At 39.1% G+C, this 12,812-nt stretch overlaps 2 protein-coding genes across 2 annotated transcripts; one reads left to right on the forward strand and one right to left on the reverse strand.

The window, feature by feature from the left end:
* Positions 1-164: 164 nt before the first annotated feature.
* On the reverse strand, positions 165-1,103 carry Or51b6 (olfactory receptor family 51 subfamily B member 6). Its single transcript, XM_090349045.1, has one exon. The coding sequence runs from the start codon at positions 1,101-1,103 to the stop codon at positions 165-167; it is 939 nt and encodes a 312-aa protein (XP_090205171.1).
* A 10,499-nt stretch (positions 1,104-11,602) lies between these two features.
* On the forward strand, positions 11,603-12,538 carry LOC150053355 (olfactory receptor 51B2-like). The gene has a single exon (XM_090349047.1). The coding sequence runs from the start codon at positions 11,603-11,605 to the stop codon at positions 12,536-12,538; it is 936 nt and encodes a 311-aa protein (XP_090205173.1).
* Positions 12,539-12,812: the final 274 nt, after the last annotated feature.

Raw genomic sequence — 12,812 nt, forward strand, 5'->3', positions numbered from 1 at the left:
CAGAGTAAGGCCCTAAGACATATGCTCCATCTTATGTGTATAGTATGTTCTATACAAAGAAATAAACAAGGTAAGAGGACATGCTAAATAACACAGAAATTGCCTACACAGCTGTCAGATTGCTCAGGTTCCAAGGGTTATTTCTCAGGGAACAGTGAATCACATCATGCTTTAGAACAGAGCCAAGAAAACAAGCGCCGGATACCGCTCTGAATCTGTTTGGTTTTAATGCTGTAGATGACAGGATTCATGAAAGGGGGGAAGAGGAAGTAGACATAGCTCATTGTGATATGAACCACATGAGGGACATGCTTTCCAAACCTATGAATAAACGTTAGACCAACTACGGTAACATAGAAGACCAGAATGCAGCAGATGTGGGAGACACACGTGTTGAGGGCCTTGGCCCGTTCCTCTCTAGAAGCAATGCCCATGACGGTCCTGAGGATCAAAACGTAGGAGAAAAAGATGATGAGAAAATCCAACAGGACCATTGCAAATACAACCACCACTGGATAGAGTCGATTGAAGGTGATATCGGCACAGGCAAGCTTGATGACGTCTTGGTGCAGACAGAAAGCATGGGAGAGGAGGCGGGACCGACAGTAGGGAAACCAGTGCAGGCGAATGATTATTGGCATAATTGACAGACCGGCCCTCGTTAACACTCCCAGCCCAATCTTAATTACCTGAGTGTCGGTAAGGATGGAGGTATATCTTAAGGGGTTTCGGATGGCGATGAAACGGTCATAGGCCATGGCAAGCAAGACACCGGATTCCACAATGGAAAGAGTATGTATGAAGTAGGCCTGGGAGAAGCAAGCTCCATAGCTAATCTCTCTGTTATTCAACCATAGAACACTCAGCACTGTGGGCATTGTGGTCAGTGTCACCCCAAGGTCTGTAGCTGCCAACATAGCTAAAAAATAGTACATGGGCTCATGAAGGCTACTGTCATCCCTGATGAGAAACAGGAGGGTGCCATTGCCAAGAAGGATGGAGATGTAGGCCATCAGCAGGGGAATGGAGATCCAGTAGTGGGCCTTCTCCAGGCCGGGGAAGCCAGTAAGCAGGAATGCAGATGGAGTGGTATTGAGCCACATAGCTGAACTACAAACTGGAAGATATTCCTTTCAGGCAATGCAATAGAAACGAGCTCAGTAGACGTCACTCATCCAGAAGGCTACTCGTGCATAAGAAGTTCACTTGTTCTGACTTCCAGAAACAGTGAGGATGATAGTTTAGTCTTTCCGTGGAAATTTCCAGATATAGAATAGGATATGTAAAAGCACAACTCTACCCATGGTTCAATGATTGCTATATGTGAGGTTCTTAGAAAATACTCTGGAGATACAGAAATGTGTATGGGTAGATCTGGTTGATGTTTCTGTGGATCCTATATTGCAGATGTAACAAAAGACAAAGTAACCGTTATCCAAGTGTGCTGTCATAGTGTTGGAAGAGCAGGTTTGAACATTCTGCAACAGAATAACCTAAAATGCAAAAAATGATAAATAGAAAGGGTGACATTGCTCATGACGCTTTGCATTCAGAAACTGCTTTGTTGAAGGGCAATTCTTTTGCACAACTACTGAAAGGTAATAAAAATGTAATAATAAATACATGAACACATGAATGAAAGATAATTTTAGGGATTGATGGATATGCGAATTGTTAAGAAATACTCTAGAAAGTTCTAGAGGAGTTGGGAGAAAAAGATGGAAGAGGTGATATTGATCAAGATACATTGTACTCATGAACAGACATATTGAATGAAAATCCCCTTGTCCAAAAGACACAGGGGTAGAGATCTGAGGGAGGTTAGGATATGCTATGACTCATTTACATTTAGGTGTCCATAACCCATTGATGAACTTAAAATAACCCTGCAAATTCCTTAATACAAAGCTCAACAATGAAAATGATTTTTATGTTAACAGTCCTGAAGTAGATTTTGCATAGCATCTATGTGGAGAAGTAAAAGTAGAAGTTGGTGATTTAGGCAAATTCACAGGGAACATTATTCGCAGGGATATGTCCAGTGGTCTGCTTGTCTTAGGAAGCCTCTGAAGCATCATCTGTTCGGCAGAAGAGATCTGTGGTGGGCAGAGCAAAGTGATACCAAGGGCAACTTGTGGCACAGCCTTGGAGAACCTTGGCCATGTAGCATTCACAATGGGGAAAATGGATGAGAGAGAAAGGCTGTTCTTCAAGGGAAGAGAAAAGGAGAAATAGCTCACCCCTGCTTGCCAGTGAAAGACTCACCTTCACAACAGTTTAAAACTACCAGTGGCAAATCCAGACCTTTTATTTCTGCGGTGGGTGGTATTTGGATGTAAGTAGAAACATACCTTTAAACTAACCAGGGCGTATGGCTTCTCCTGTGACCTGCTCTGTCTAATCAGGGTATCCAGTGCAGATGTACACATAGCAAGCGATGGTTTAGGAAACAGTATGGGCTCAGCTGAGCCCTCTGAGTCCAGGCCACATGCACATCTGAGCCCTGCTTCAAGGGAAAGCATCACAATCCCGTGATGCTCCAAGTGCCACTTTGCGGGTGCCTGGTTCCCGTCCCTCCTCCTGATGGGCTTCCTCAGTCCATCCTTGTGCACCAGATGCAAAGGACCGCATTGACAAAGCCCTCATCCCCACTGGAGAGACTCCTGTCCATATAGAGAGCCCCGGCGCCCCAAGCCTCTTCCACCCTCTGATCCCTACTGACAGACCCTTACCCTCAGACCCATGCCAGAGATCCCCGGATCTCTACTAGAGACCTCCTGAACCACCACTGACAGAAAGCACCACCCGCAGAGCGCCCATCTCAAACCCTCACTGACAGGGACAGCCCTCTCCCAAGCCCTCACTGACAGAAAAACTCAGGCTCCAGAACACTGCCCCCTCAACCCCCCTACAATAGCAGAGTCTGTCTGCTAGGGTGCTCCTTCTCCTGAACACAGGGAAAAGATGAACCAAAGAAATTTTATATTTCACTCATAAAAAAGGGCAAGAAAAAAAAACTTCTTTAACAAAAACCTAGTTACTTTATCCATCACCTCACATGGTTACATCTTTTTTTGTTTTATTGTGAAAACAAGTAAGAACTCTCAACACACTTCAAGTATACTTTAATGATATTGGGAGGCTAGGTAATTTATATTAGCACAAAGTAAACAAATGACAGATGAACACAAAGAAAATGAGAAAAAAAATAAACAGGAGAGGGGAGACCAGAAGGACAATGTATCCACTTTCTGACATTTTATAGATTCGTACTGGGTGTGAATGAAGTGACCCATTAATCAAATACCAGAGTCCTTTTTATTCACTATGGATTAGGAAGTCTTCAGGTGTCAGCAGAAATTTAGGGGCATAATCTAGCTTGAATTTCTCCTGTTTATGTACCAAAAGACAGTATATTTTTGGATTCATGCAATGAATAAATTCAATAAACAGATAAACAATGAAATAACAGGTAAGTACAAACACTATCAGGATTTTAGATTTTCTGAAGAGTAAGTTCTTATTCAGTAAGAATAAAATACTGTTATTATTTTTTTAACAAACTATAGTGCTGGGTTTCAACAAAACTTAATAAAATAATGCACAAATATTTCATAAGGCAAAATTCACATAGAAGATTAGTTACTAGAAGATTACAATGCTTTGACGTCTTGGAGTATTACTGAGAGGAATTATTAAGCTCAGCTGTCACTTCATAATAGTTATATTCAGCCTTATGTTGAAGGTTGGTGTATTTGATCCCACTTTATATTCATGATAAACAAAAACATAATAGGAGAAACCTTAGGAAGACAGTATTTTAGCTTGCTTCACTTAGAGCTGTTTTCTATGGCAAGTGAGCTTACCTGAAAGTTCTGGATGGTTTAAAAATCGAAGACGTAAAAACAATAAACAAAAATAAAATCTAAGACTTGCCTTCTCCCGTGGCACTCATTTTCTCCCGGGTTTCTACATTAGAATGGACTTGTTTCATTGATGCTAATTGACAGTAGTACAACTCTGCCACATAAAGTGAAGACCCCCACATAGGTTCCAAGATTTCACGTTTATGCCTCTCACATATCCTCCTGTTCTTTTGGCTCTTTTCCTTCTGGTTCTTGATTGCCCTCTTAGGTGTCACAAACATAAAATCTAGCCTTCTGATCTTTCTAAAAACTCTCTTTAACTTGGTCCTTTATCTGTCTTTGGGGGGCTGGCCAGTTTATGATCCATGCATCTGTTTATTCTATCTCTATGACTTCCCATGGTCCCATTCTCACTACTCGAGATCACAACAGGATTTATGTTAAAGATCCGGACTCACTGACTGGCTTTGCCATACAGACAAATGGAGACTGTGACTCTTTTACATCCCTGGCTTTAAGCAGCTTTTCAAATCACTGAAGCACACAGATCAGTTGCTACAGTTTATGTGGTAGTGGTTTCATCACTGTGGTCATAGGGTTGTGACTTCTTGGAAGCTTAGAACTAGGAGAGTTTTTACAGGACTTTTATAAAGAATATGGGAGGAAAATATGCACCCTATTCTTGTGATGAGGGAATGAATGCGTATTTCCCTTTTTGATGGGTTTCCAGGTGCTGATGATGCAGTGATGTGAATACTAACTCTTCAGGCACACACAGCCCAGGCTCCATTCAACCTTAATTTTCACTTGGCTAATTGGTGCCTTGACCAGATAGTGACATTTTCCCCCAGAAAGTTCTTGAATGAACCCTCTGGTTCACATTAGATGTCTTCAGGAATTTGAAATAATTCTATCCTTAGAACTAAATCTGGAGTGCTAGGGAAGAGATTTCTCACAGCATAAGAATGGAATTCAGAAAAATTCCAAGTTCAGACAGGACAGAGAAAGACGATGAAACATGGAATTGATCTAGTCTAACCACTGTTTACTTCCACATTCTTCTTTGCCTGTTCCTGGCAAACATCTTTTAAATATCTGAAATAGTCACTGAAGAAACTAGGTGTTAGAAATGTCAGTTTTAGAACACATGATTGTGATTTATCTATTGTTGACAGATAATGCTGTTAATTTCCTGTCATTGATAAGCAAGCTACCTTCTTTATCTTGCGTGGCCTAGATGCCTACAGTCAGAACGCTCAGAGAAAATTCATTACATACCTCACTGATCTGAAATTTCCCATGCTTCAGTGTCATTATCATGAATTCTAGATGTATAGTTTTGTCAAGGATTTTGTCATAACAATGTCTTTCACAATCTGCACAAAAAGTCTGGCTGGTGGGCACATTTATTTTAGAAGCATCACCTTAGGGACCATTCCCAATTTAGACACTCATTGGTCTTCTATTTCCTTCTTCCCCTGCCTCATTTCATCTCCCTTCTTCTACCACTTTCAGCCTTATTTGCATCATGACCCTTGGGGATTTGGGGATTTCAATGGCAATTCCCAAGACTTCTGTTTGTGGTTTGTGTTGCAGTGTTAATTCAAAGCCTGTTTCCAACATGGTGACATCTCTCTGCAGACCTGGAAACACAAGTACAATAGCTAAGGCTGAGGGACTGGAGTGAGTGATGGAGTGAATGCCAAACAAGCATGATACTCCAAATTCAATCTCAAACAATAAAATAACACGGAAATGAAGCTCCATCTCTAAGATGAGGAATACGGGACAATTAGAGAGGAGGAGAACTTCACTTTCATTGATATTCTCCCCCACTACACAAAGTCCCCTGGTCCATGCTCCTTCCCCTACACTTGATGTGTGGTTGCAGCCAATGATACCTAAGAGTTTTAACTCATTGCATTGAATTCCAGGAATCAGAGTGTGGAAGGCCCTTAGCTTCTCTTTCTCCGTACCTTTCCTTTTCATTCTCAAGGGTGAGGACAGGAATAGTGTGTGTGCATGTGCGTGTGTGTGTGTGTGTGTGTGTGTGTGTGTGTGTGTGTGTGTCCTTTCTTGGCTTCAACTCAGAGCCCAAGCTCACCCTGTCCCTAAGCTTTTGGGCTCAATGCTAATGCTCTATCACTTGAGTTGCAGCTATTTTTTAGGCTTTTTTTTTCTTTCTTTTCCTTTTCTGTTATTTTTGCTGGTCCTGGGACTTTAACTCAGGGTGTAGTGCTGTCCCTGAACTTCTTTTGCTCGAGGGCAATGCTTTATCACTGGAGCCCAGTTTCATTTCTGGTGTGGTAGTTTATCGGAGATAAGAGTTTCATGGTCTTTCCTGCCTAGGCTGGCTTTGAACTCTGATCTCAGCCTCTTAAGTTATTAGCATAGCAGGTGTAAGCCACCATTACCCAACTTAAGAGCAAGATAATGGAAGATAGAAATCATGCCCATGGTATAAAGGCCAGGGGATTTACACTTATTCTATTTTCACACAGAAAACTGGCAATGCAATATATATATATATATATATATATATATATATATATATATATATATATATATATATATATAACTAAGAGCATCCATACTGGAACTTGAGTATTTTTCTTACATTGTGACACTTTGGAGAAGTTATTTGACCCCGTGGTGTTTAATGTTCATTATTTCTAAAACAGATAGAGCAAGTGCCAGCCCATAAATTTGTTTTGAGGCTTAAATCTAATGCAATTAAAATGTCACATAACTTTTAATAAGCAATTAATTAGTGTAAATCATTACTTTTGTCATAACCAGTCAAATTTAGCTTAATTCTTTGCAGTTAGACCTCTTTGAAGAATATACTGCATTTTGCATCATTCTGTGACACATAAATATTCAATTGTGGAGACAATGTTATTTTCCTCCATTTCTGTTTTTGGAGATACATAATTTCATAGGCTAGTTAAAAGTAGAATTTTTTATTTGCTACATTCTCCTGAACACTATTCTAGTCAGCAAAGGGGTTTTAAAAATGTCTATTGAATATATATATATGATTATACAGATAAAACAGCTATAATCTTATTAAAATTAAAATAAATTTAATCTAATAATTAATCACATGTAATCATTTAACAAATTATTTAACTAATTAATTTGATGGTACCAGGGCCTGTGCTTGCTTGGCTGAAGTTCTACTAATCAAGAAATGCCCCCATCTTTTTTTTTTTGGCTGGTTGTTTTGGATATGAAAACTTATAGACTTTTCTGTCTGGCCTAACTTCAAACTGGAATCCTCCAGATCTCAGCATCCAGAATAAATAGAATTATAGCATAAACTACTGGCTCAATTCAATTATTTAAATGAGAACAAAACAATGAGAATATACTGGTGGATTAGAAGGTATATATTATATATGTGAGTGTATGTATGTAGGTATGATCTTCAGTGAGCAACATTTCTATTATGGAACTTAATTTTCATAAAAGAAGATGAACACATCATTAAGATCTAAATGAGTATTTTGTTAAGACTATGTTCACCATGTAATTGCCATCCAGAGCAGGAAAGAACTTTAGCAGTATCTCAGAAGCCTCTTTGTGTTTCATACAGATCCACCCTCAAATGAGCTTTACCTAGATCTGATGTTTATATCAGTGCTAACTATGTTTGTGTTCAGGTATCAGATTATTAAATGTGTCCCCACTGCTTACTCATAACCCATTTTATTCTGCTCTTGGTTGTCAGTGTTTATAGTTGGGGATGCTTTAAGAAGGTTTAAGGGGGTGGGGAGAGGAAATGAGGACAAAAACACAAGAAGGCATATCAATGTGTGAGAAATAATGCACCTTGTATCTGGCAAATATAACTGTAACTCCTCTATACATTAACATAAAAATGAAAAAAAGTATTAATGTGGAGTTTTTTTGGGTTCATATTTACTTGATTATTTTTTTGCATATAAATTGCTTTTATAACTAGTCACAGGAATATAATCTCTTGAGTACATATACTCATCTCTGGTAGATACTATCAAATTTCCACAGTGATAATACGGCCACATATTCCACTAGTAGTTCATGAGAGTCTTGTTTTAATTTCTTAACAAAAGCAGGTATTTTTAGGTTTTAAATTTCATTATCTTTAATGCACATTTAGGTGACTAATGTTTTACACATTAAATAATTGCTTCTTTTTCATATATTTTTATTGTGATTAATAGAAAGGTTACATTATATTCACCAGATAGAAGGTGTATTACTTCACATACATTGATACTCTTTCTCATGTCTTGGTCTCCATTTCCCTCCCCCCCACAAATAATTGCTTCTTTTGTGACATATCTCATCGTGCCATTTTTGTGTGAGAAATGAAGCCTCTTGGCCATAGATTCATTGGTTTTCAGATGTGGTTTATAAATTATTGTTATCCCTCATCATTTCAAAGTAAGTTATACCAAATATAGTTATCATTCATACCTAATTTTTTTATTCATTTGGTAAGGATTTTTCACAAAAATGTGTTTTTCAAGCTTGGCAATGTGTAGTTTCTGCTTATAAATAATATTTAGAAAAATCCTAAATCCAACATAAATAACTAAAAAAAATCCTTCTGCTCTCTTAAATCTTTTAACAGTTTCATCTTTATTTTACAGTTTTGTCATGATTGGTGTACTTTTCATACTAATCATTTCAACATCTGTCTTCATCATATCACAGATGAAGTGAAGACAATGAAGAGCTGGTGCTGTTAGCAGAGAGCTCGCACTTAGCACTGTTTAAAGTTCATGCTCTAAACAATTGATTCCATGAATCCACTGGTTGATTCTCAAATCTCTTCTGCTCTCATACTTACCCCTTGAAATCAAGGCTCACAGAAGTAACTGCCTAGGAGGTATCTCTATTTCATTGTCTATAGACATACAATAACTAAAGTGAACTAGTTTTATTGCTCTCCCTTTTTAAAATAAAAACCACAGATACAGAAATGCAAATGTTGTTTACACTATCATGTATACTGAATCTACCACCCTCAGCCAATAATTCCATTTTTTTGCCAGTTCTGGGCCTTGAACTCAGGGCCTGGAAACTAACCTTGGGTTTTTTCAAGGCTAGAGCTCTACCACTTGAGTGACAGTACCACTTCCAGATTTTTTCTATGTATGTGGTGCCGAGGAATCAAGCCCGGGTCTTCGTACATGCTGGACAAACACTCTACCACTAGGCCAAATTCCTGGCCCCAGAAATTCCATTTTTATTCTAAATCATAGAATTTACTTCATCTATGGTGGGCCAACCATATAGCTAGTCACAGTACTATCAGCACATTTTTTCATGTGCGTAAGTATATCCTAATATTTCTCCTACATATTCTCATGTGAATTAGTGTATTCCCCTATTACTTCTTCTTGGTCCAGTACATTATACCATAACAAAAATAACCTTTAAACAATCATTAGATGAGTATCTCAATCCTTACTACATACTCGCTGCTCTTTTAGCAATGTCAGTACATTTTTACATTTTCTTAAGCCATTTTGTAATTAAAATCAGATTCTTCTCACGCATTATTCTAGCAATACTATATATTTTCAGTCCAATAAAGTAAGTTACTTCTGTTCAAATTCATCATTTCATTATGTTCTTTGACCAGTATACATGTTATTCTTTGCTTAATTTGTTCTTTTTGTAAAAATAGTATTTTGTTCCAGCAAAAAAAAAATCACTGTTTTCTTTTGTTGTTGTTGTTGTTGTTGTTGTTGTTGTTGTTGTTGTTGTTGTTGTGGGGCTTGAACTCTGGGCCTCGGCACTGTCCCTGATCTCTTCAGCTCAAGACTACCACTATAGCACTTGAGCCACAATGCCACTTTTGGTTTTCTGGTGGTTAACCAGAAAGTCTCCAGGTCTTTCCTGCCCAGGCTGGCTTTGAACAGTGATGCTTAGGTCTCATCCTCCTGAGTAGCTAGGATTACAGGCATGAGCCAACAGCAACCAGCTTTCCTTAATTCTTACTTACTTTTCTTCAGCTTAAATAGCTTTTCTTTGGGAAATTTTCCTTGAAATATATCTGATCTATTTCCTGTAACACACTGATACACATACAGCAATGACAGTGGTATGTAAATCAATTACTATTTTCTTTCTACTATTCATGTCTATAGTCCTGAGATTGCACAGAGTGGATAATTATCTAAATATAAACAAAGTCAGGCTAAAGTAATATAAAATATTTTATGTTCATGTAATTCTCAGAGATTTTTTTGAGGTTTCTATGGATGAGAATTGATTTTTCTCAAAGAAATAGGAAAGACAAAAATGCAATTGTAACTCATAAAATCCTGGATGAACAAAAGGCTCATTTGTATCCTTTGGGCTTCTGAGACAGGCAAATGAAATGACACTCATGTAATTACTAATCCAGATGCTAAGGATCTGTCCACACATGGCTGTGTGAGCATCCCTTAGTGAACTGAGGCTGGGTTTTTAGTTTTCCTCATCCATGCTTTGGGAAATGCCTGAGGATATTGGTTGAATATCCCAGAAAAGAGAAGGAAGAGACTCAAGAAGTCTCCTGAGTGTTTTGAGTGAAAGTACTCTGGGGAGGTCATTTCTCCATTTTATAAAGTCTCTAGACTACACTCTTCACAGTCTTTGGAAGCAGCATCTAGCATGCTCAAGAATGGGTGTCTATTCCAGCAACAAGATTGAAGAGGGTAAGTCACAAGGACAGATAGAGCAAATACTTCTATTTCTGACGTGAGATACAGTTAACATTCTCTGGAGGCCTTGAGAGCAGGATATGATTCACTTGAGGTGGACAAAATTCTTCAGCACAGATTTTTCACTTTATCAAGTCTATCAGGCAGATTTTTGGAATTTATTTTCTTTAATTCTTTCTTTTCTTTTTCTTGCAATTACCAGGGATTGAACTCCAGGCCTCATGTATTTCTCAGCTTGTTTGCTAACATCTGGTACCTGATTTCTTGAGCCATACCTCCTGTCCTGCATCTTGCTGGAGAACACTTCTTCTCATGTTGTTGTTAAATCAGATCCTCCACGTCTCAGCATCTAGAATATCTTTTTGTACCTTTAGTACCTGGCTCAGATTTAGCATTTATAAGGCACTTCCAAGGACAGACCAGAGAAAACTGGGAGTGTGATTCATATCCATTTTTTTCAGCTCATGGCTTTTGTTAGTATTATATAAATATGGACATCATCTTAAAATGGAACTAAGGAACATTTTCTAATGAAAAAGCTTCCACTACACTTTTTCCCATATGTCTTTCTTTCTATTGTGAGATATATATATGGAATGAAATTCAAATATAGTTATAGCAAAACTATTTGCATCTGAATGAATCACAATCTAGTGAAGCAGTATTATTATACATTTGAAGATACTTAAAAATAATTTTAATAATGGTTACTTTAAACATATTCCAACATAGATACAAAAGGACAGGATGCCATAAAGGAAATGTGTTTTTTTTTTAACTGAGACAATTCTAAGCAACCTGATAACATATATAACGTAGGAAAAAAATGATCGTGGCATATTCCTAGAACAACCTGAACAGCTATAGGATCCTGCCAGAAATGATTCATGGGACGATGCAGTTAGCCCCGAGTATGAACAATGGCATGGAGTCTGCTGTTAAGTATTTCCACACAGAGGCACTGAGAACAGGGAAGACTGGATCTTCAGGCCCATAGCTTCCACAAATCACCTCTCCACTCACAGGCATACCATGTGGCCCAATAGTAGCAGCCCTCTATTTCTCCTGACTGGATTTCCGGGTCTGAAGAGAGGATCTCACTGGATTCCCATCCTCTTCTTTGCCATCTATGTCTTTGTACTCGTGGGCAATGGTACACTTCTGTACCTCATCAAAGATGACCGCAGACTCCATGAACCCATGTGCTACTTCCTGGCCATGCTGGCAGGCACAGACATCATCGTGACCGTCACCACCATGCCCACGGTGATGAGGGTGTTATGGCTGGATCTCAGGGAGATGAGTGCGGGAGCCTGCTTCTTCCAGGCCTATCTCATTCACTCCCTTTCTATTGTAGAATCCGGGACACTGCTTGCCATGGCCTATGATCGTTTTGTTGCCATCCAGACACCTCTCAGGTACAAAACTGTCCTCACTAATTCCAGGGTGCTGAAGATAGGCCTGGGGGTCACGTTGAGGGGTTTTGTGTCCATCGTGCCCCTAATTGTACGTCTGTCTTGGTTCCCCTACTGCCGTTCCCATGTTCTTTCCCATGCCTTCTGCCTCCACCAAGATGTCATGAAACTCGCCTGTGCTGACATCACGTTCAACCGCATCTACCCGGTTGTCCTCGTGGCCTTAACGTTCTTCCTCGATGCTCTGATCATTGTCTTGTCATATGTGTTAATTCTCAAGACAGTCATGGGCATTGCCTCTGGAGAGGAGCGAGCTAAGGCCCTCCACACGTGCGTCTCCCACGTTAGCTGTGTCCTGGTATTCTACATCACTGTGATCGGCCTGACCTTCATCCATCGGTTTGGGAAACATGCCCCTCCTGTGATCCGCGTAACCATGAGCTATGTCTACTTCTTGTTTCCTCCACTCATGAACCCGATCATCTACAGCATCAAGACCAGGCAGATCCGGAGAAGCGTGGTTCGCCTGTTTGCTGGGTACAGCAGGTCTTGAACATGTTAGAGCTTTGCAATCTTTGGGATATTTCTAGGCCACAGGCCTAGTTGAAAGAGACCTTCATATTATAGTCAATCTCTCTTCTATCATAGTTATATAGATTTAATTACTGCCTAAATCCCGATGTTAACATAATGAACTTATCTAATAATTCAATAAAAATAGTTATTATATAGATATACTACATCTATGAGGATCTGACTGTCTGTGTGTCTATTTACCTATCTACCATCTAATGAGAGAAAGAGAAAATGACCAAGGCCCTAGGAAA

The sequence above is a fragment of the Megascapheus bottae genome, chromosome 16 (assembly GCF_031878675.1).
Source record: "Megascapheus bottae isolate mThoBot1 chromosome 16, mThoBot2.hap1, whole genome shotgun sequence".
Taxonomy (NCBI): domain Eukaryota; kingdom Metazoa; phylum Chordata; class Mammalia; order Rodentia; family Geomyidae; genus Megascapheus; species Megascapheus bottae.

Bases quoted from the DNA above. Each gene is read 5' to 3' on its own strand.
- Or51b6 (XM_090349045.1), bottom strand. From the start codon at position 1,103: ATGTGGCTCAATACCACTCCATCTGCATTCCTGCTTACTGGCTTCCCC.
- LOC150053355 (XM_090349047.1), top strand. From the start codon at position 11,603: ATGTGGCCCAATAGTAGCAGCCCTCTATTTCTCCTGACTGGATTTCCG.